Source organism: Motacilla alba, chromosome 8 (genome assembly GCF_015832195.1).
Source record: "Motacilla alba alba isolate MOTALB_02 chromosome 8, Motacilla_alba_V1.0_pri, whole genome shotgun sequence".
NCBI classification, from domain to species: domain Eukaryota; kingdom Metazoa; phylum Chordata; class Aves; order Passeriformes; family Motacillidae; genus Motacilla; species Motacilla alba.
This window is the reverse complement of record NC_052023.1, coordinates 11,025,890-11,048,259: the sequence shown is the minus strand read 5'-3', so window position 1 is coordinate 11,048,259 and position 22,370 is coordinate 11,025,890. Positions and strand designations below refer to the sequence as shown.

General features: G+C 58.5%; 2 protein-coding genes across 4 annotated transcripts; both read left to right on the top strand.

The window, feature by feature from the left end:
- Positions 1 to 1,689: 1,689 nt before the first annotated feature.
- TIE1 (tyrosine kinase with immunoglobulin like and EGF like domains 1) lies at positions 1,690 to 14,857 on the top strand. Of its 2 annotated transcripts, none has more exons than XM_038144193.1 (23): positions 1,690 to 2,298; positions 2,764 to 3,051; positions 6,385 to 6,495; positions 6,604 to 6,759; positions 6,850 to 6,981; positions 7,260 to 7,400; positions 7,605 to 7,733; positions 8,117 to 8,262; positions 8,406 to 8,550; positions 8,803 to 8,961; positions 9,136 to 9,273; positions 9,391 to 9,681; positions 10,696 to 10,986; positions 11,511 to 11,824; positions 11,926 to 12,136; positions 12,289 to 12,399; positions 12,503 to 12,693; positions 12,820 to 12,933; positions 13,098 to 13,168; positions 13,417 to 13,457; positions 13,580 to 13,676; positions 13,917 to 14,016; positions 14,253 to 14,857. In XM_038144193.1, the coding sequence occupies exons 1-23, from the start codon at positions 2,253 to 2,255 to the stop codon at positions 14,322 to 14,324; spliced, it is 3,495 nt and encodes a 1,164-aa protein (XP_038000121.1). In that variant the 5' UTR covers positions 1,690 to 2,252; the 3' UTR covers positions 14,325 to 14,857. The 2 variants fall into 2 exon arrangements, with proteins under 2 accessions (XP_038000121.1, XP_038000122.1); XM_038144194.1 differs by having other exon boundaries at positions 1,693 to 2,298; positions 11,511 to 11,704.
- Positions 14,858 to 14,996: 139 nt separating this feature from the next.
- MPL (MPL proto-oncogene, thrombopoietin receptor) lies at positions 14,997 to 22,359 on the top strand. Of its 2 annotated transcripts, none has more exons than XR_005257784.1 (11): positions 14,997 to 16,823; positions 18,870 to 18,999; positions 19,337 to 19,512; positions 19,719 to 19,972; positions 20,048 to 20,204; positions 20,370 to 20,499; positions 20,798 to 20,970; positions 21,075 to 21,217; positions 21,350 to 21,509; positions 21,675 to 21,969; positions 22,056 to 22,116. XR_005257784.1 is itself a non-coding variant. In XM_038144195.1 (11 exons), the coding sequence occupies exons 1-11, from the start codon at positions 16,571 to 16,573 to the stop codon at positions 22,210 to 22,212; spliced, it is 1,995 nt and encodes a 664-aa protein (XP_038000123.1). In that variant the 5' UTR covers positions 14,997 to 16,570; the 3' UTR covers positions 22,213 to 22,359. The 2 variants fall into 2 exon arrangements, 1 of the variants encoding a protein (XP_038000123.1); XM_038144195.1 differs by having other exon boundaries at positions 21,675 to 21,762; positions 21,882 to 22,359.
- The last annotated feature ends 11 nt before the right edge of the window (positions 22,360 to 22,370 follow it).

Genomic DNA, 22,370 nt, shown 5'->3' with positions numbered 1-22,370 from the left:
CAGTCCGCTGGTGGATCTGCAGGGCGGTTGCATTTCCTATCAGGAAATGTATCTGTGCATTATGGTTTCTGGCATGTGGTGCCATGCATTAGAATGTGCAAATGATAACACAAAGTATTTTTGTCAGTCTTTGGGGGTTTTTTGGGGTTTTTTTTTTTTTAGTCTGTTGTGATTCGGCAAAAAAGCTGAGGATCATGAAATCAGCAGATATTCAGATGCTTGGAGTGTCCTATGGATTGGGCAACTGGAGCCTTCCATGTGGCAGGAGAGCAAGTGTGGAGAGCTGCTTTGGCTGTGCTCAGCTATGACTATCTCTCTGGTGCCTCCTCTAAAGACAGATAAACTTAAATTGGAGCTGTAAGGTCCTAGCTGGCCAGAAAACTCTCCAGAAAGGTTTCCTACCCTACCTCCAGCCAAAGGAATCTGCACATAGAGACAGCACAGCTCTTATCCAGGTGCTCCTAGAAAAAACACAAGCAAACAAATCACATTGGGTCAGATTCCTAAATGGATCCCTGAGATCTCCTGGGTATGGCCTGGTGCAGAGAATGACCCCAAATGGCTCCCATTCCGCAAAAATTCTGCGCAAATAATCCTATCCTCAAACAGATCCTCCCGAAAGAGGGCATTTCACAGAGTGCACTGCAACTTTGGCTCTGTGTGATGTGCTCCCCCACAGCTGCAGGGAAGCACAGAATGAGTTGCACATGTAAGCACACAGTTCTGAGCCTGACTGGCCTCTACAGCCAGCTTCGTTTTCCAGGCAAATGAGGGCAGCTGCACCTGGTATCTACCTTTTACAGATCCTCTCCACCCCTCCTACTGTGGGGTGGCCAGGTAGCTGCACTGTGGGAGCCCCTGCTCACTGCCATCCCTCCCTCGGCATGCCATGGGCACCGCGCGGCCCCAGAGCGCTCTGTAAATAGTCGGAAGCGATGAATAGATTTCCCTTTCCTCTCCATGTGTGCTTTAGATTTTTGGCCGGATACAGCATGGGCCCAGGACACATCAAAACATGAGACTCACTCCCTGGCAGCCCTGGCTTTCACATGGGAACAGTTTGATTTGTGAAGCAGCGTGAGGTTTGGTGCGTGAAGCTTATGGTGATTTCCTGGAGAACGCTTTTTGTTTTCCAGGCAAAGAAGACTGGAGCCTGCTGGAGGCTGGCACAGCCTCCATGCTGGGCGTGAGACACTTTGGGGCTGGGCTGTAGCAAAGCCAGGCTGTGCTGTGCCCACGCCAGCACTGTGCATGGGAAAGTGCTCAGGGAAAGCCAGGCTTTCTCCTGCTTCCCCTTCCCCCCAGACATGTTTACCACAAATGACAGGCTTTTCTCCTCGGGCAGCGGCCACCCTCCCGTGTGAGCTGGGCAGCTTGTTGGCGCCCTGCCTGTGCTCCCACTCAGCCCCTGTGAAGCCGGACAGTGTCCCCCGGCGGGCCCCGCAGGCTGAGGCACGGCCTGGCACCGCACGGAGCCCGGCTGGGCCCTGCCTCGCACCGCGGCTCGTGGCGGCGGGAGGCTGAGGCGGCCCGAGGTGTGCGCGGCCTCAGCCCCGCCGCACGCCGCTCCCCGGGGGACAGCCTGAGCAGGGGCTGCTCCCGACGGCTCCTGGAGTCAGGGCCGTCTCCAAACAATGGGTGGAGAGCAGGAAACGCCGCATGGGAAACAGGATTTGGCTCCGCCGCCGCCGCCAGCCACGGCCCCTTGGCCCCTTTCCTTTCCCTGCTCCAGAGAGCCCTTCCCACAGCCATCAGCCGCGGGGCTGCACCGAGGGGATGGGGATGCTGCCGCCCGGGCGGGCTGGGGCATGAGGCACTCTGAACCTTGGACGAAAAGCAGGGTCGGGGCACCTCCTGCCTGGGCTAGGGGCTCAGCATGGCTCAGGGAACCCTGAGCACACAGCCCTAGCCCCGGAGGGGTGGGCGGGTGCCTTTCCCTGGAAGAGCTGCCACCAGGCAGGGGACCCTAGGGGCCCCTTGGCCAGCGAGCCCTGCTCCTGAGCAGCTGGAGAGAAACGGGGGCATCTCTCAGTCCGTGTCCAGGCTATGCACCACAGGAGGTGGTCCCAGCTGCCCTGGAAGTCAAGGAACAGCACGGCGAAGAGATGGGGGACACGGGCAGGGAGCAGCGGACCTGAGCTGCTGCTCACGTGGAGCTCTTAGGCAGCCACAGCCTCCAGCTCTGACCCCCATAGCCAGGAAATGCTGGGAATTTTCTGACCTCTGCCAGATTTGGAACAAGCTCCAAGGACATGGGACTCCAGCTTTATCTTCTACTTCTCTTCCCACATGTGGCAGGTAAATTGCTCCTTTTCATCTGCTTAAAGTGAGCAGCCCCTGCCTCAGGGTGGCTTGGTGGGAAGAGGCAGCTGTGGAAGCTCAGTGGCGCCATCGGAGCAGGGTTGGGAGGGAGGAAATGTCCCTTTGTGATCAGCCATTTGGAGCTCTCAGAGGCCCCTGGCTGCCTCTCTCCGACATGGGAGGAGAGGCACCCCAAGACCCCCATTCTGATGCATGCTTGGCTCATGCTAGAGACCTGATCCAGCTGGGGTCTCCAAAAGGAGAGCAGAAATGTGCACTTTGTCATCCCAATGTGACTGCAATGCACCTTGCTTTGCCCTAACTCTGCCTTCTGGGATGGGGATGGCAAAAATGTCCTGGAAAGGGGGAGACATATGGGTGGCAGGATCTGGCCCTGAGGCAGGGCAGGTGTGGCCATGCTCTTGCCCAGCTGTGATGCACTCTTGTGCACCCTCACCCCAGGGGCCATCCTGGACATCACCCTGATCGCCAACGTGCAGAGCCTGTCCCACTCCAACTTCTTCCTCTCCTGCATCGTGGGGGAGCATGATGTGAGCAACCTGCAGATCGAGCGGGATAACAAGATCGTGATGACACACCCCAAAATGGGCTTCCAAAACTACCGCAACCGCAGCAACCAAGTCGAGGCCAGGGGCTTCTCCAATGCTGACCTGGTGGGGATCCTCTACTGCCTGGCACGCACCCCGACCGAGCAGGCCCAGGTGGTCTATGTGCACAACAGCCACAATGGTGAGTGGCTTCTGGGGGCAGCAGGAGGCCCCCACCTGCCAGTCAGGTGCACAGGGGACCTGCCTGCCCTGTGCTTCACAATCCCAGCACCAGGCAGGGTGATGGGGGCACAGTGGTGACCCATAAGCTAGGTTTGGGGTCCACCAGTACTGTTGGCGGGGAGATGGAAGGGGGAAGGGAGGTGGAAGGGCTGTTCAGCTGGAGGAGCATGGTCGAGCCCTGTGGAGGACCTGTATTTATAATGGGGCTTGGGAGAAGGGCAAGGTCCAAGAGGAAGTTGAGTGCCCTTGGAGGAGGTTGTGGGGTCTGGAAATCATTAACCAGATCCGGGGGTAGCCCTTTGGAGCTGTGCCAGCCCATGCCCTCACCACAGGCTCAAGGGGGGGAGGTAGTGCTGGGGTAGATCTTTGGCAGCCTCCCCAGGTGCTGGACAAACACCTTCCCATGGCAGCATATCGCCATTCCAGCAGTGCGGCTTGCTGAGAGGCACTGCCGGACTGCTCTGTAGCCAAGAGCAGTGCTGGGCTCGTCTCCTGCTCCTATTTTGGGCCATAAGAATCCAAAGGACCTCCCTGGGCTGACCAGCAGCAAGGATACCACCTGGGACAGCACGCTCCCACACTGCCCATCCAACCTCCCCTCCCTGTGCTTGACACTTTGCAAAATTATTAGGACTGAAGCCTTCTGTGATATTTGTCTCAGGATGCTTTCTAGCTCTTTTTTAAAAAGTCTAGCTAAAACAGTTGTCCTTTTGTTTAGAATAAGAGGAAGGGAAACAAGTTTCCCTGCTTGTGTTAAGACACAGCTTCAGCAAGGAGATCGAGTGTCTCCAAGCTGGGGTACAGAGACTGCTGGTGTGGTCTAAGCATCCCCCAGGGAGCAGGACACAGCTTTTGTCCTTGTAAAGAGGCTCAAGCTGAAAAATGGCAGTGGTCCTGTTGAAAGCGGAGCTGGATTGTCTGAGCAAGCAGGGTGGCACTGAGGAATGGAGCAGAGGCAATGGAGACAGTGTGGGAGACATGACCAGCAGCATGGGGTGAGGAGCACTGAGGGACTTCTGCACCCCCAGATGTCCTTGTTTATAAATCATGGATGGAGGTGATGGCTCTGGGGCTCCATCCTTGGGACAGTGCTTCCCATGGCGGGGTGTTCTGAGTCAGCCCCCACTCCTGGGTGCACTTAGCCAGGCTAAAATCGTGCTTTGGAGGAGCCCCTGTGGGAGTTACAAGTGCCAAGAAGGTGTCCCTTTCACAAGTTTCTAAGAAGCTTCTATTGCTCTAGTTAGAGGAGAAGGTAAAAAAAATAAAGGCATTAGTAAGCAAAAAAATTACATGTTTGCAGGAGGGCTGGATACAGAACCCACTGAAGTGGCTTGGTGTGTGCCATCTCTCCTGTTTAGCCTGAGAGAACACCAAAGCAGGCCAGGACGATTAAACAGTGGGTGGGGAATGCTGTTAGAGGAAAGCTGGCAGCTCCCAAAAGGTCATGCATGGAGAAGAACTTAGGAAGTTTGATAAATTTTGGAAGCATTACTGAAAAAACAAAGTAAAGCAAACCAAAGAGATCCTGAGAAGCAATTTCAGAAGTGTTTAAATCTGTCAATAAACTATCTTTTACACTTTCCAGAGCAGAAAGACACCCAGAAAAACAACTGCAGAAAAACAACTGCAGAAAACCAACATTTAAAAAAAATTTGTATCTCTGTGTACAACAGAAAGGTTGGGAAAATTTGCTGGAGGTTCTGTCTAAAATGCCACTGTTGTTAGCAGGAGACAGGCAGTAAATTGCAGAACGGAGCAGCACAACATCGCCAGGCTGGGTGTGCAGTGAGCACGGCTGTGTTGCTGTCCTTGGGAAACCAGACTTTCCTAAAACTTTTGGGTAGGGAGTTACAGGCCTGAAAACTCAAGTCAGAACCTGGCAAATTAGCAGAAACTGTAATAAAGAGCAGAATATGTGGTGGTGTGGTCCCTGAGAAAGAGGCAGCTGAGTCTGCAGTGGTAGGGTCTCTGGGGCGGCAGCAGTAAGGATGCTGTGAAAAATTGATACTGTCTGCTCAAATTCCTGGAGAAAACTGGGAAAACTTTGCACCCAGGGGGTGGCAGGAGTTATCTTTGCATGGGTAAATAACTGACCAAAAAAAGGGAGAGTAGGAATAGGAGCGGTTCTTGTCACATGAGGGAGTTCCCACGAGGCATGGCACGAGGTCTTTGTGTGGACCTGTGTCACCAGCTGCGGGTGCAAAGAGCTGAACAAGCAGCCATGCTGGCTGCTGTCCCTGAGCTGTCTGGGGAGATGGTGAATGCGCTATGGTGTGACAGAGAGGGGAGAGATGCAGTCTGGGAGGGCTTCAGTGATGGAGTGACCGGTAAATCGGTGTGTACAAATGCAAAGCGTTGTGTTTGGGGGTCCCCAGGGAACTGTTGCCTTTCGTTCCAGGGAGTGAGGTGGATTGAAACAGAGTGAGGGCCATATCTGTAAGCCCACCCCTGAGGTCTTCAAAGTCCATGGAAGGAAATTAGAGGGATAGATGGGGAGGTAATTCTGGGAAATTACTGCCAAGTGTGACCTGCGGTGCCCTTCCCTGGGCGTCTGCGGCATGTGCTGCTTCCTCCTGGTCCTTGGCCTCAGAGGGGCAGGACACAGGGCTGGATGTGTTTTAGTTCTAGCCTGGCGTGGCTCCTTTTAGTGTGTGCAAGCTGGAGTACTGCCAGGCTCCAAGAGCCAGCAGCTGCCTGTGTCCTCCTTTGTGTCTGTCCTGGCACGCCCAGGGCTTGGTTTCCCAGGCCTTAAGGTATTTATAGCCCTGTTTGTGCTCAGGCTGGGGTCTGGCTGACTCACATTAATACTCCAGGAGTTCATTGCTGCTGCATACACCGGCACCTGGGGAATCAGGAAAACAGCCATGACAGGGCTGCTTGTCATGGGTGTTGGAGTTCAGCCTCCTGCACATTATTCCCCTCACCGGCCCTGCTTTCTCTGCCTGCAGCACTCCACAGCTCACCAGCAGGCAGGGTGCACCATGCACACTTGTTCCAGATGTCACTCCCCAGACTGCTGCCACCAGCATCCTGTGCAGATGGTGGGCTGGTCAGAGTGTGCCAAATTCCATTCCTTGGTGTCTGCCTGAAGGGGCTGGGAAGGGAGCCATGTTCCTGCAGAGGCTTGGGGGGGTCCTGGGTCCAACATGGAGCAGACAGGGAGATGTGTCATGACATTCCAGTGGAAACATGCCAGGGTGTGTCCTGGTGTGACCAGGTGTCAGTACTGCCCTCTGGTGTGAGTGCCCTCGGGGGGGTGACTGCTGTGCAATCTGTGCCTCCTCTTCTGCAGCCCACCTCTTCCCAGTGAAGGCCACACAGTCTGTGAATGTTGCCGAGGTGGCCACCTTCTCTGCCAGGATCCTCAAGAGGAAGGAGACAGATGTTATGTGGAAAAGAAACGGCAAGTAGTTCCAAGAGCAGACACAGACCTGGAGCTGCTCCCAGCTGGTGCCTGGCAGTGGCCCTTGGGAGCACAGGAGGTCACAGACAACCCTCTGTCCCCTTGCAGGCACCTACTACCAAACCACAGACCGGCGCGAGGTGCAGGATGACCACGTCGTCCTGACACTCCCCAGTGTCAGTGTCAGCGAAAATGGTGTCTACAGTGCCACGTTCATGGGGGAGAGCCCTCTGTTGAGTGCCTTCTACCGCCTCATCGTGAGAGGTGAGCAGGGCTCTGGCTGCCTGGGACTGGGGACAGCCCTACCCGGCCCTGTGGCAGGTGGCACTCTGGCCCCCTCTGCTCTCTCTGCAGCCTGCCCTGCGAAGAAATGGGGACCATCCTGTGAGAAGGACTGTCCCGACTGTCTGAACGGTGGCATCTGCCATGACCACGTTGGCGAATGCATCTGCCCTCCAGGGTTCATGGGCACCCGCTGTGAGAGAGGTGTGTTCCACCTGCCCAGCACTGGGTGCTGTGCCCAGGGCATATGTGGGGGCTCTCTTGCACCCCTAGACCTGAGCACTGTGTCTAGAAATGCAGTGTTCATCCCCAGTGCCTCCCCACCCTCAGTGCCCTCTATTTCTGGACCACCCACATGGGTCCCGTGTCTCCTCAAGGTGGTGATACAGGGCTTGGGGCGCCCGAGCCAGCTCTGTGCCATGCACAAGCAGTAAGTGCATGGATGAATGGTGGGTGAGGGCAGACCATGCTTCTTTTTCCAGCCTGCCAGGAAGGCCAGTTTGGCCGCAACTGCCAGGAGACGTGCCAGAGTGCCCAGGGCTGCCAGGGGCTGAGCTTCTGCCTTCTCGACCCCTATGGCTGCTCCTGTGCCTCAGGCTGGAGTGGCTCCCGCTGCGACCAAGGTACAGGGACATGGTTGTCCATCATCTCTCACCCAGCTGGGCTTCCTCCAGGGCCTGGCTGCTCTCCAGCAGCACCTCTGCAACCCTCTCCACATCTGAGGGTCAGCACAGGCTGAGCAGTACTGCTGCCTGTATCAGCTGCTTGCTGTCTCTGTGGTCCTGTGCCATGGCCAGGGGTAGCAGTGAGCTCTTCTCTTCCCACAGCCTGTCCCTCAGGATTCTATGGCCCTGACTGTGCCCTGGAGTGCACCTGCCAAAATGGAGGCAGCTGTAACCGCTTCAGTGGCTGTGTCTGCCCCGCAGGCTGGCATGGGCAGCACTGTGAGAAGTCAGGTGAGATTGGCACAGGGCTGTGGCAGGTTTCCATCCCCCACTCTCTAGTGGGTGCTGGCTCCTTCCTCATCAGTGGCTGGGAGGGCCATTGGCTATTGGTCTCGCCAGCTGGTTCAGCAGGACCCCTTGGCTGCAGAAATAGACTCCAAGTCTGTAGAAACAAGGACATTGCAAAGGCAACATCTGGTCTGGCATCCCAGCATTATCTGTGCTGAGAGTGTTGCTGAGCCCAGCATGTGGGGTGGGGATCAGGGTTACACCACTGCATCCATCACCTTTCCCTTGGCACCACAGTCTGGCCACATCTGGATCAAAGAAAAGGTGCCAGGCTTTCTTGTAGGGGAAGAGCAGGGCCAGCCCTAATGTTGATTTCTGTGTACCAGACCGGTTCCCGCAGATCATCCAGCTGGCCTCAGAGCTGGAGTTCAACCTGGGCTCAGAGCCCATCATCAGCTGCATGGCCATTGGCAACCCACTGCCCACCGGGGACAGCGTGGAGCTGCGCAAGGCTGACGGCACTGTGCTCAAGGTACTGCCCCGTGCCCTTGCCCCACCACCATCTCCATGTTGACAGCTCCCTCAAGAATACCTGCAGCTGCTGGGCAGCTCCAGACTCATGGGGGCTGAGCCAGGGGCAGAGTGGAAGGGCTGACAGCACCCTCTGTGCCACAGGTCATCAAAACCATCATCGAGCCGAAGCAGATCACCTGCGAGTTTGAGGTGCGGCACCTGACAAAGGCGGACACGGGGCTCTGGGAGTGCCGGGTCTCCACGACCGGGGGCCAGGACAGCCGGAAAGTCAAGGTCAATATCCGAGGTGAGGAAAGTGTGGTGGCATGAGCAGGACAAGCCAGGGTTGCTGGGGGAGGCTGTCAGCATGGTGTGCAATACCACCCCTGTGCCTGACTGTGTGCCCCCCTCGTCAGCTACAGTGCCAGCAGACAGGTTTGGCTGATTATAAAAGACTTTCCTGACAAAGCTGGAAGGAGCCAAGAGGTGGCAGATGTATCCATGCTCTGCTCCTTGTTGCTCCCAGGCCCACCAGTGTCATTCCCTTCTTCCCCCAAAGTGCCACCAGTGCCCTTGAGTGCCCCCCGGCTGTTGGCCAAGCAGAGTCGCCAGCTCGTGGTGTCACCTGTGGACAGCTTCTCTGGTGATGGGCCCATCACCTCCATCAAGCTCTTCTACAAGCCCAAGGATGACAATTCAGCGTGGTCATCCATTGTGGGTATGTGTCTGCAGGGCTGAGGAACACAGATAGAACCTGTGTGTGGGAGGGTGAGGTCTGGTGTGGGCAGATGTCTCCATACCAGGCCCCCTGTGGTGATGCTGAGGAGGATTTCGGTGGCATGGCAGAATGCGGATGATGGGCATAGTTTTGACATGTTTTCTTGGCCAACAGTTGACAACAGTGAGAACATCACCCTCATGAACCTCCGGCCAGTGACCGCCTACATCGTCAAGGCGCAGCTGAGCCGGCCAGGGGCTGGTGGAGAGGGCAGCAAGGGTCCCGAAGCCATCATGGTGACTGACTGCCTTGGTGAGCCTCCATCTCCTTGACCCTGACCATCACCCTGACCCTGACCCTGCACAGCACAGAGCCTGAAAAGTCTCACAGCTGATGCACCGTGAGATTTTGCTGCCTTTTGGTTTGCAGAGCCCACAGTCAAACCTGTGATCGAAGGCTGGTCCGTAGAAGAGAAAAATATGCTTCATGTCAACTGGAAGTTGCCAAGCAACCATGAGCCAGCACATGGGTTCATTGTCCACCTCTTCGACTCTGCAAGGCGGTTGGTCTCTGAGAAAAACATCACGTCCATCTCTGTGCTCTCTGCCCGCATCGGGGACTTGGAGTTTAACAAGGAGTACAGGCTGGAGGTGCTGGTGTACCACTGCACCAGCCTGGGGCCACCCTCTGACCCCTATAAAGTCATGATCAACAGTAAAGGTGGGTCCAGCAGAGTGCTGGGAACTGTAACAGGGAATTACAATGATAAATCAGTTATAACTATAGCAGCAACCATCTCCAGGTCTGGCTGCTCCTTATCCCATCTCTGATAGAACACGAACAGTTGTTTAGGGAAAATGGGCCCTCCTTTCCTCACTAGACCCTGCAGCAGGTCTCACACCCAGCACCCAGGAGCTGAGAAACTTCCTAAGCTGAATGTGACATTCAGGTCATCATGAGTGATGCTCACAAACAGATCTGTTCTCTACACCCTGCTCAAACCTGTCTGTACTTGCAGCCTTTACAATACCCTGTAGCAACTAGTTCCTCTATGTAATTATACTCTGCATGAAAAAAATATTTCCCTTTGGTTTGCTTTAACCCTGGTGCCGGGTAATTTTTGCTGTGTAGTCACTAGGGCCTGGGGAGCCCTGCAGTCCCACCTGTGGGCACACACACACTCAGCCCCTGAAGTAGGTGTAAGACGATGCAGAGATGGAGCACCAGCCTGACCAAGCTTTCTGTCAACCAAGGGGAAAGGCATGCATGAGGCCTTTGGAGGGGCTTGGCACGGTATGGTACACATTGAGAGGACTGATAGGCATCAGGCTTGAGGGATAAGAGGTTTCCTCTGCTCTCTGCATGTAAGAGCTTTGTAAGATTTGGGAATTTGGGGTTAGGGATGTGGGCAGGCAGGAGGGAGCTCAGAGGAAGTGGTAGGCAGGCAGTATGTGATGTAGGCCTGAAGAAATAAAATGTCACTAGAGCTAGTCAATAGACAAGCATCTAGACCACAGCTGGTGTGGCTGGAACATTTGGGAGTACAGTCCTGCTTCACTGTAGTACATGGAGAGCACCTCCACCTCCTCCAAACAGGGGCCAGGGATCCCTGAAGATCCCTCAAAACTGACCTGGCTCTGGTTGCCATTGCCATCCACAGGGACCAATCCTACTGAGCCCCAGCAGCGCGAGGAGCCCTGTTCTGGGACTGACACTCTCCTCTCTTGGTCCCAGGGCCCTCCTCCCCGCAGTTGCTCTCGGCAGAGCCCGTGTCCGACTCCGCTGTCAGGCTCTCCTGGCAGGTGCCCGAGTACCCCAACGGGGGCATCACCAAGTACATCGTGGAGCTGCAGCAGGTGGGGGGCACCAGTGAACCCCAATGGATTGACACCGACAGCGGCGCCGAGACCACCAAGACTGTTGGGGGCCTCAATTCCAGCACCAGCTACCAGTTTCGTGTCCGTGCCAACTCCCATGTTCCAGGGGAATGGAGCCTGCCCGTGAAAGCCAAGACCCTCGGGGACGGTGAGAGGGGTGTCCCAGCAGGCTCATAGCTCTGCTGCAGCTTAGGCTCAGATTCCGGGTCAGCAAAGAGTGATTGGGGTGCTTGTGGTAACCTCTGAGCATTGCTCTGGAGCAGCAGCCTAAGACCAAAACTCTTGATGTCTTAAGAAAACCTGCTCCTCCTACTCCTACAGGGGCAGAGGTGGCATGATGACAGCATGGCACCTACATAGTGACTCTGCCTTGGGCAGTGGGGGATGTGAAGCAAGGGGCTGGGCGAGCAGAGCAGAGCCAGCATGGGAGGAGATCATGGCTTGACCCAAAGCTGGTTGGAGGTCCAGAAACCAGTGGTTCAGTGTCAGAAGCTGGGCTGTGACACTTTCCCCTCTGTGCCACTGTGGCACCAGGAACTCAGGATGTGGTTATGGTATCTTCATTGGGGATCTTGGTGGTGGGAGAGGGCTGCTGTCATGGTGGTTGGCCACTAGTGCAGGCCAGGCAGGGCTTGACCATGGACCACAACCCTCCATCCCTCCTTTTGGCAGGAGTGCTGAGCGTGCCGCCCAGCCTGGGCAGTCAGAGCACTGAGCAGGCGGGAACAGACCAGCAGCTGCTCTTGGCCATTGTTGGCTCTGTGTCCGTCACTTGCTTCACCATCCTCTTTGCTCTCCTGGCACTTTTCCTCATCAAGAAGAATTTTTTCCACCGGCGCCGCACCTTTACGTACCAGTCTGGCTCGGTGAGTGCCGCCTGCCCCGCCAGGACCGTGTCCCCTGCTCCCCAGGTCCCAGCCCGATCCAGGTCACGTTCCATAGCCTCCAGTCCGGATGCAGCCAGACCTCACTTCCACACGGAGAGGGTGCGGAGCCCACCCTTGCCCATGACTCCTGTCCTGCTGGGACTGCCGCATGGGCAGGCAGGTGCCCGGTGCCTCTAACCTCACCCGCTTCCATCTGCCAGGGGGAAGAGACCATCCTCCAGTTCAACTCGGGGACCCTGACCCTGACACGCCGGCCCAAGCCACAGCCTGAGCCCCTCAGCTACCCCATCCTGGAGTGGGAAGACATCAAGTTTGAGGACATGATCGGGGAGGGCAATTTTGGGCAGGTAATCAGGGCCATGATCAAAAAGGACGGCCTGAAAATGAATGCAGCCATCAAGATGCTGAAAGGTAAGTGTTGGGGAAGACTGGCAGGGTGGGCTGAGTGCTGCATCTGTGTCCTGGGCCAGGCTTGTGCTGGGGAGCATCAGGAGTTATTTGCAGAGAAGCAGAGGAAAGGCCCCTGTTGTAGCCTGAGGTGCTCATCCCCTTTTTGCTTCCAGAATTTGCTTCAGAGAATGACCATCGGGACTTTGCTGGGGAGCTGGAGGTATTGTGCAAACTGGGCCATCACCCCAACATCATCAACTTGCTGGGTGCCTGTGAGAACAAGGGTGAGGGTTGTCCCATTCTACCCTGCCCCACAACCTCTCCCCAGCTGTCTATTCCTTTTTGCTGGGGAGAGCCCCAGTAGCCCAACCTCCTCCTGCCCCCCAGGCTACCTGTACATCGCCATTGAGTATGCTCCGTATGGAAACCTCCTCGACTTCCTCCGCAAAAGTCGAGTCTTGGAGACGGACCCAGCCTTTGCCAAGGAGCACGGCACTGCCTCCACCCTCACATCCCAGCAGCTCCTCCAGTTTGCTTCAGACGTGGCCAAGGGGATGCAGTACCTGAGTGAGAAGCAGGTACATCCCAGCAAGCCCCTCAGATCACCCTCTCCCTGAGGCCTGGGGGTTCTCCATTGAGGCATGAAGTCCCTGGGGCCAGCAGGAGGAAGCGTGTAGCTCCTTCTAACTGCTCTTCCCTTTCAGTTCATCCACAGGGACCTGGCAGCAAGAAACATTCTGGTGGGAGAAAACCTGGCCTCCAAAATTGCTGACTTTGGCCTCTCCAGAGGGGAGGAGGTCTATGTGAAGAAGACAATGGTGAGCCAGGAGTGAAACATCCCCATGGGGCCTGCACCAGTGTGGTGGGTAGGATGCCCACCATCAGTGTGACCAACCCGCCATGGCAGGACTGGCTGGATCACAGCTGTCTTCCACCCAGGAGGAACCCCTCCAGCCCTGATGGTGGCTCTCTCTTTCCCCAGGGCCGTTTGCCAGTTCGCTGGATGGCCATCGAGTCCCTCAACTACAGTGTGTACACCACCAAGAGCGATGTGTAAGTGCTGCAGGCGGGGGCACGGGGCTGGGGCATGGCTGTGGCCACCTCCACCCCTCTCTGGTGCAGAGAGGCAATGCTCTTGCTCTGGGTGCTGCAAGGGCAGGAGGTGATGCTGGTGCATCTTCCTGAGGAGCTGCTGGCTCAGCCCAAGCCCTGGCTGCCTGTTCCACCCTGGGCTTTGCCCTGTGCCCATCAGCGGAGCACAGCTGGGCACTCTGTCACAGCCTCGGCTCCTTCCCTTTCAGGTGGTCATTCGGTGTCCTGCTCTGGGAGATTGTCAGCTTGGGTAAGGCTCTTCCCTGTCCCCTGCCTTCACTCAGGTCCCTGTAGGTCTAGTTATCCTGGGGTCCTGGGGGGAACACCCTAGGGACTGTGACCTCCTCAGCCCCTGAGTGTCTCTGGCTGCAGGGGGGACACCGTACTGCGGGATGACGTGTGCCGAGCTCTATGAGAAGCTGCCCCAGGGATACCGCATGGAGAAGCCGCGTAACTGCGACGACGAGGTGTAAGTGGACAGAGCCTCGGCTGGTGGTGGCACCCACGTAACCCCACAGGGCTCGCACCAACTTTCAGTAGCTTCTGCCTGGTTGCCTCTGCATTGTGGCTGAGGAATGGCTGGGGTCCCACACCCAAACACCTTTCCTCGGCTTTAGTTTCCTGCTTGCTTCCCCCATCTCCCACAAAGAGCTTTTCTTTCTCCTCTCCTCCTGTGCGCACTGAGCCGCGCACGACTCTCTGTCCCCAGGTACGAGCTGATGCGGCAGTGCTGGCGCGACCGCCCCTACGAGCGCCCTCCCTTCGCCCAGATCTCCATGCAGCTCATCCGCATGCTGGAGGCCAGGAAGGTAAGTGGTAGCGGCTCAGTGGGAGGGATGCCCACAGGGCACGGGGCTTTTGCATATGCTGGAGCGGCCTCGAGGACTGGACAGCCATCTGCAGAACCATGCATGGGGGTTAACCCCACCATCACTTTTTGGGTGCGGGGAGACAACAGGGCACAGTGCCCGTGAGCATGCTGGTGGGGACAGGAGGTAGATGTGGACATGCTCACGACTGGCTCCTAACTGGGGTTCCCCCACAGGCCTACGTGAACATGGCCCTGTTCGAGAACTTCACCTACGCGGGGATTGACGCCACCGCCGAGGAGGCGTGATGCTGCGTGGCACCGCTCAGAGGGGCAGCGCTGGCCCCAGCCTGCTGGAACAGTGCTGTGGGGACAAGGGGCTGCTCATCCGCTCCAGGGCCAAGCAGCCAAATGGCAGCGCCCCTTCCCAAGAGCGCCTTCCCCGCAGCAGGACTGTGCCATCCCCTCCCTGGCATGGTGCCAGCCACTAACAGCCCCACACTGTTGGGACACACTGGGATGGCCCCCAAGGACAAGCAGCAGCAGGGTGCTGGCAGCAGAGCAGGCAGGAGACGGCCTCCCTCAGGAGCCAGGGTACTGCCTACGCCCACGGACACAAATGCTCAAGCTTTGGGCGAGAGGAGGAAGCAGCAGTACAGCTGCAGCCCTCAGCATGCTCTGGGCCTGAAATGGTGCCAGGGGTTGTGAGCAGCGCGCTGGCATGGGATGGGGCCACCCTGGCGGGTGCAAAGGGACAATGTTGGCTGTGCATAGCCTCCAGCTCTGCAGTGGCCCTTTGGAGATGTCAGCTCTGCCTTATGGACAATAAAGATCATGCAACAGCCGGGTCCAGAGGAGTGTTGGTGGGGACCCACCTCTGCCCCACTGACAGCACTGGGGAACAGCATGTGGGGGCCCAGTGATCTGCTGCTCTGGTGGGCACTCCTCAGAATCCTGTTCCCACTGGGGTCCTGTGATAATGTCTCAGCATTCCCAGACAAGTCCCAGGTCTCATCATGGCATAGAAATGAGTTTTCTTAGGATCCAACTGGGATCTTTTCCCACACACAATTTAAGACTTGGTCTTGTCCCCAAACGGATATGGAGAGCAGACTATGTCCTTCCTATGCACAGCTGCCTCTTGCATGCTTAAAAATTGTTCCTGCAGCTTCCCCTCAGCTGGCTGGTCTTTAAAGGGATGGCCCTGCTCCTCCATCTGGGTCCCGTGGAGCTGTGCAACTCCACACCCTTCCCACCCTGGCCAGCTGGCACCTGCCAGCACTGTGCTGAGCCATCAGGTAACTTCCCACATCTGGCAAAGTGATGGCTGTGTTTGACCAGCCTGCTCAAACATGTGCTTCCAGAGTGAGCCTCACGTGCCCGTCCCTCAAGGGTAGCCTGGGCTCTGCCCTAACCCTCCTGGAGGGGCTCCTGTCCCAGGCTTTAATCCCTCACCTGCACTGCTGCTGTTTGTTACCCTGAGAGGGGCTGGGCTTCACCTGTGCTGGCTTCAGCTTGCTCAGCCCTGGACATGCCATCCAGCTGTCTGTGTACCCATCGTCTGCAGTCCCATGGGAAGCAAGAGTGGCTCCTGCAGAGCCTGGTATCACTGCAGGAGACAGAGACATTTGCATTGTCCCTCTAGGCAAGCATCTTTTATTCCCAAAAGGTCTCTGAACCCTGTCAATACCATTCTGGTTTTCCATTCTGGCCTCCAGTGCTCTTTGGTGTGAACTGCAGCTCTGCCCCATCCCTGAGGTCCCCAGTGAATCAGTGATGGGGACTGCCCTCATAAACAGCCTGACACATGCCACTTCTTCTGCACCCCCTCTGCTCCCAGCTGGGAACAGTCTGGGGCAGTGCCACCAGTCCTGCTCACACCCAGGTCTTTCTGCTTTTTTTGACAAAATTTGCCTGTGGCAAGTTGGGGCTAGCACTGCTCTCCCCTCAGTGCCTCTAGTGCTGTCCTCAGCTGCTGGGCTTGAAGAAGCAAACCTGGCCTTGGTGCACAGGGGACACATGTGCAAGTGGCTCCTTGTGCCCTGGCTAGTGGCCCCGGGCTATGCAATAGTGCTGTGCCCTGGCAGGGTGGGAGACCCTCCAGTACCAGAAGTAATCGACTGCCAGGAGGTTAACACAGCGGTGGGACCTCACTGTGGTGACCCTGTTCCTGCACCACCACCACTAGCACCTCTGAGGGCTTTGTCCCCTGTGCCTGCAGCTCTGCTCCCAGCACAGCCACAGAGATGGTGCTGCTGGCAGAGCAGACCTGGAGTGCACCGGTGCCGGGCGGCACAGGACACAATGGAGGCAGATCAGCTGTGCCATATCCAATGCTCCCATGTGGCAGCAGCCCCAATAGCCTGCCCTGCCCCACACAGGGGCCTCCCTAGTTTCTCGGGGGTTGTTTTTCTTCCTACCCCATCCTCCCAGCATGCCAGTAGCCACAAGGGCAGGACATGCCGCCTATCTGATAGGAGCAGTCTCTCTTGGCACTGCGGCCGGCGGCAGAGGGGCTGTGGCCTTGTGGTTTCAGGCACAGGGAAGTGCTGGTGATGGGGCGGGGGGAGCCCCCAGCCAGGCTTCCTGAGCTGCAGAGCCACCACTTCCCAGATAAAGGTATCGCCTGGAGGAGCCGCAGCAGCTCCCAGGACACTGGGAAGGGCCGAGTGCGGCACGTGTGGCTCCGGCACACAGGTTGCAGGATGGCAGCCTGCCTGTGCCAGGGCTGGCAGCTCTCACTGCTCCCTGCCATCCTGCTCAGCCTCCGCAGCTCACCGTCAGCCCCTGAGCCAGTGACATCCCAAGGTAGGTCCTTGGGGCTATTTTCTCCCCCAAAGGATGGGCCAGAGAGGAGCTAGAATGCCAGATGTGGGCAGCGAGCACCTCACAGCAGCCAAAATCTATGGGATTGGGAAGGGGGCATTCCAGGAGGGTGTGCAGGGAGTGTTCAGAGTGAGCAATGGAGTGTGCTTCTCACCTGTGGGACACCCTGAGATGCTTGGAGTAAAGGAAAATCCATGCTCTCTGCAAGCAGAGCTTGGCTGCCCATGGATTGCCCCTGAGGATGGCAGCCTGGTGCTCCCAGTCCTGCTCAGGTAGCAGAGGTGCTCCTCACTCATCAGAAGTTCTCAGAGTTATGAAATGATGAGGGTTTGAACAAGACTCAAGTTAACACAGCTCTGCACCACGGGCAATGCAGTGGCACTTCCAGGCTAACCCCAGTGCTCCTGCACCAGCCTTGCTGTCATGATCTTACTGTCCTGCTGGACATCCTCATCTTAGCTGATAGCTGGCTCCAGTCTGGCTCACTGCACCTGCCAGAGCCACTCCCCAACTTTGTCTCATTTCAGAATGAAATCATGCATTCTTTAAGCGCCTCTTTAGCCCCTTTAGAACTTTCTGTAACACCATAAAAAGCATTAAGTTGAATAAAACCCTGTTGATCTCCTCCTTGTCTCTCCAGCCCCACCCCAGGTCTCTGGCCAGGACAGACTTGGGAGCACATTTTGAGTCACCCCCATAGGGGCGGTGGGATGAGAGTCAGGGGTGGACTCTGCCCACAGCCTCTGCAAAATCATTGTGCCTTGAGCCCTCCGCCAGCTTGGCAGCACTGCCCCAGCATGGCTGGTGTGGGCTGCAGAGCTGGGCAGCTGCCCTTCCTGAGAAATGGGCTGTGCTCAGCAAAGATGCTCTGGTAGCCCACAGGACATGGGTGGGCCTCCACTGATGCCATGGGTCCCTGTGCCACCGAGCTGCTGCGACCTGGCCACTTCATCTCCTGGTGCTCAGAGCTGGGTGAAGTCATAGAGCCAGCATGAGGCCTGGGGTGGGGTAATGGGGGGCAAAAAGAGAAGAACAGGTGGGGAAGCTGTGGCAGAGATGGGACAATGGGCATGGGGAAGAAGGCAACACAGGGCTGGGAAATGAGGAACAGGTCTTGGAGGGTCCAGGCAAGAGAAGGGACACGGCGAGCAGGACACCAAGAAGGTGGCAAGAATACTTGGGAACTGTGACTTATTCTTTGCCCAGGATGGGCTCAAGTGGCAGTGCAGGGGTGTGTAGCAGAGAATGGATACACTCAGCAAATGCAGCAGACATTGGCAGCAGGCTTGCGGGGTCCCAAAGCTGGGGGCAAACCCTGGGGAAGGCAGCAAATGCCAGTAGGAAGGGGAGGAGGAAAAGGGCTGGAGCAGATCACAGGGCAGAAGGAGAAGGGGGAGAAGGGACTGCTAAAGCAATGCTGAGGGCATTGTCCCTTCTTCCACGACAACAAGGGCAGACACCTATGTCAGCAGAGCTACCAGTGCTTCAGATAGAGATCCTGCAGGGTGTGATGCTCCAGTTTGTCCGTGTAATGACAGGGAGCACAGCTTACTGAGGGGGACAGATGTGCCCCCAGGGCAGTCCCTGAGCAGGGGTTTGAGCATCCCCCCTGCTCAGGAGCACATGCCCCCCCTCCAGCCCCCAGGCCCTTTCCCTTTCCCTGGGGTGCTGCTCCTCCTTATCTCACTTCCGTGCACCTTCCGGCATGAGCAGGGCAGGGGTGCTTCCCCCTGATCGCTGGGCCCTGAGCTCCCCTCTGACCGCAGGGCTATTTCGGGATGTTTGTTTGTCCTCAAGGACCTCGTGTACTGAGGAGGGGGCGTGGTGGGGCGGGGGGAGCACCAGCCAGGACCCCAGTGCAAGCCAGCAGCCAGCATGGGTGCCAATGTCCCTCCCCAGTGTGCCAAGCTGGTGGACAGCACCTGTGCCACGGCCGCGCTCAGGCTGCCCTGTGTGTCTGAGGTGGAAGCAGGTGAGATGGGGATGGGTTTGTGCCCAGGAGCTCCTTCATGGCCACACTCCTCCCAGACGCTGCACTGCTAGCAGGCGTGTCCGAGGACATCCTCTGTTTCTCCCGCTCCTTCGAGGACCTCACCTGCTTCTGGGACGAGGAGGAGACAACAACTGGGATGTGCCACTTCTACTACTGGTACAGCAGGTAGGAGATGGTGGGGACACAGCCCAGCCTCCTCCTTGCTGCACAGAGAGCAGCAGCGTCAGGGTGTCACAGCAATCTGGGCCATCCCAGTGGCTCCAAGCTGCAAGAGATGGAGAGCCCACAGAAGCTATGGAGCAGCCACTGCACACCCTGCAGCAGGGCTGGGGCCTTGGCTGGCCCTCAGTCCCATGGGGATGGTGCCCTGCAGTGGATTATGGCACGGGAAAGGAGCTGGTGACATCAAGGTCTTGGTGCTGTGCCCCACATTGCCTCTCCTCAAGCTTGGCGCGAGGCAGGAGGCGTGAGGTGCTGCAAGACCCCGCTCTATGTTCCTCAGGGATGTGCCCACAGCATGCGTGGTCTCCACATGGCACCATGGGGCTGGCGGGAAGCGACACGTCTGCGTCTTCCCCAGCCGGGACGTGCGGCTCTTCACCCAGCTCCACCTCCGCGTCCTGGATGCCACCACAAACCACACAAAGTATTGGCGGGAGCTCAGCGTGGACGCAGTGGGTGAGTCTCTTTCACTGGGCAATGCCCTCTGACAACAGGACAGTCCCCAGATCTGGGTCCCCTGACCTTCTGCCTGCCACGGGGCCTGGCAACACTGTGAGCGGTGGAGCCTGGGGGGAGACTTCCACGTGTCCCCCAGCAGGACCAGGCACTGCCCAGACCGGGGCTGCTGCAGGAGGACAAACACCCTGGCATGTTCTCTGCAGGTCTCATTGCTCCCCCAGTGAACATCACGGCCCGCTGGGCTGGGGCTGCGGGGCAGCTCTGCGTGTCATGGCAGCCACCACTTCCTGACTTCCCAAACTTCTTTCTCTACGAGGTGCAGTGCTGTCCTGCCGGCTCCCCAGGGGTGCCCTGCAGCACCACATTGAATCCTGGTGGGCAGCACCCTGGAGACCCCTCCATTCAGTCAACTGTCAGCACCCGCACACCCAGGGCAGCCTCCCCGGCAGTGGGGCAGGTACACCGAGGGGTCAGGGATGGGCAGGGGGTTTGGGGCTTGCAGTTGCTCCTCAGCTTGGCCCCTCTCCTGCAGAGGCTGGTCCAGGCCAACACTTGGGTGGTGCTTCGGGACCTGCAGCCAGGGGTGAGGTACCACATCCAGGTGCGCAGCAAGCCCGACGGTACCTCCATGGATGGCGTCTGGGGGCCCTGGTCGCAGGCACTGGCTGCTGAGACACCCCACTCCTCCGGTGAGCAGCCATCCCCTCTGCAGGGGTGCTGGCAGGAACAGCAGGGAGGCACCCACGCCTGGGGCTGCAGGGGGTGGGGGTCCTGTTGTAGGCGAGGTGCAACTCCCAAGTTTTGGGGAGCAAGGGGAAGCAGCCCTCTCCCCGCCCTGGCTCTCCCCTGCCCAGGAGACATCGGGCTGTGCTGCAGTACCCCCGACCTGCGGCACGTGCGCTGCGAGTGGAGCTGGGACCCTGCAGAGCCCCACAGCTCCCACCAGCTCTTCTACCGGCCACCTCCAAGCGGGGCTGGCACAAGGTAAGGGGCATGGCAGGCAGATGGCACTCAGGCAGGCACATCCCAGGGACCACTGGTCCTGCTGTGTCCCTATATCCCACACTGGGCCCCTTGCTCATGCCCTGCTCCGTCCTGCCCTACCACCACCAATCTCATACCTCCTCACCACCTCTCCTGGCCACGTTGCACCTCAGGCTACAAGCAGCAGTAGCTTTCCTGGGCCTTTCCATTCCTCTGCCTCCGTTGTGTCCAGTGCAGGAGAAATGCTGGCTGTGGGTATGCTTTGGTGGGACTGACTAGCTCTCCACTCCTCCCACAGGGAAGATGCATGGCAACAGTGCAAGGAGGTGAGCAGGGGGGCACAGGGCACCCATGCCTGCACCTTCCAGCCCAAGGCTGGCAGTGCCATCTCCGTCCTGGTGAATGTCACCAGGACCCACATGCTGCCCGCACTCAGCTACTTCAAGGAGCCCTTTTGGCTGCACCAGGCTGGTGAGTCCCAGTGCCACCACAGCCCCTGCCTGGCTCACAGGGGGACACAGAGTCCCATGTCCCGTTTCACAGGAGCGACTCATGCCTGTCCCCAACACCAACAGTGCTCACAGACGCCCCCCAGCTTGTGCAGGCAACAGTGTCGCAGGGCCGGCTCAGCCTGCAGTGGCTGCCGCCCCTGGAGCTGCTGGCAGAGCAGCTGGACTACCAGGTCCGCTATGCCACGGAGAACAGCCACGACTGGAAGGTAAGGCCCGGCCAGGATACCCCGAGCAGCGCCGTCCATCTCCGCTGCGGACACACGGCAGGCGCGGGGTCAGGCAAACCGGGACCCCGCCCCGAGGTGCCCCCCGACAGCAGCCCCGGCTCTGCCCCGCAGGTCCTGCAGGTTCCACGAGCAGCTAGGAAAGAAGTCCTGGACCTGCGGCCAGGGTCCCGCTACCACGCCCAGGTGCGGGCCCAGCCCAGCGGGCCGTGGTACCAGGGCAGCTGGAGCGCCTGGTCCAAACCTGTTGTGGTGGATGCCATGGCTGATGCGGGTAAGGGCTGGGGCTGGGGGCTGCGGCCAGAGGAGCCACACGGCTGACGGCAAGAGACGGAGAGTGCTGGAATTGGGGTGGGGAGCACCGGGCAGGGTGCTGGCAAGGGCTCAGAGGTGGTGGGTCTGGGAAGGGCTACAGTTCCAGCGGTCCTCTCCGATGCAGGCTGGCTCATCCCCAGTGTTACGGTGGTGCCGCTGCTCTTCTCGGCAGTGCTCCTGGCGCTGCGGTGCACCTTCCCCTCCTTCTACAGGTAAAGGGCTGTGCCAGGGGCAGGCGGGGCGGTCCAGCACCAAGCCTGGGCACTTTGCACGGGGCATTAGGGCACCCCAAGTCTGAGGGTGCCTTCGATGCCCCTTCCTCCGTACCCAGCAATGTGAAGCAGAAACTCTGGCCGCCCGTTCCTGACCTGCACCGTGCTCTAGGCAGCTTCCTCCAGGAAAGCAGCAAGCACGGCCAGGTGAGGGAGTGGGGCAGGGCTGCTCAGCTGCCCCCGGGGGCAGCTCGAAGGGCAGTCCCTACCGCGTCCACTCCGTTTCCCCCCAGGCCAGCGCCTTCGACAAGCAGCCGCCGGAGGAGGCCGTCCTGCCCTGCCTGCTGGAGGTGCTGCCCGGCCCGCGGCGCGAGGCGGGCCCGCCGCCGGAGCACGCTGCGGGCCGCCTGTCCAGCACCGACATCGCCAACCAGTCCTACCTGCTCATGAGCGGCTGGGAGCCGCGGGGAGCCGCGGCCGCCCCCAGCCCGCCATAAACTCTGCTCCCGCCCCGAGCACCGCCTGCTCCCTCCTTCGCCGCCCCGCCCCCGGCCCGGATCGCCCCGCCCCAGCAGGAACGCCCCGCCCCCGGTTCCGCCCCCGGTCCC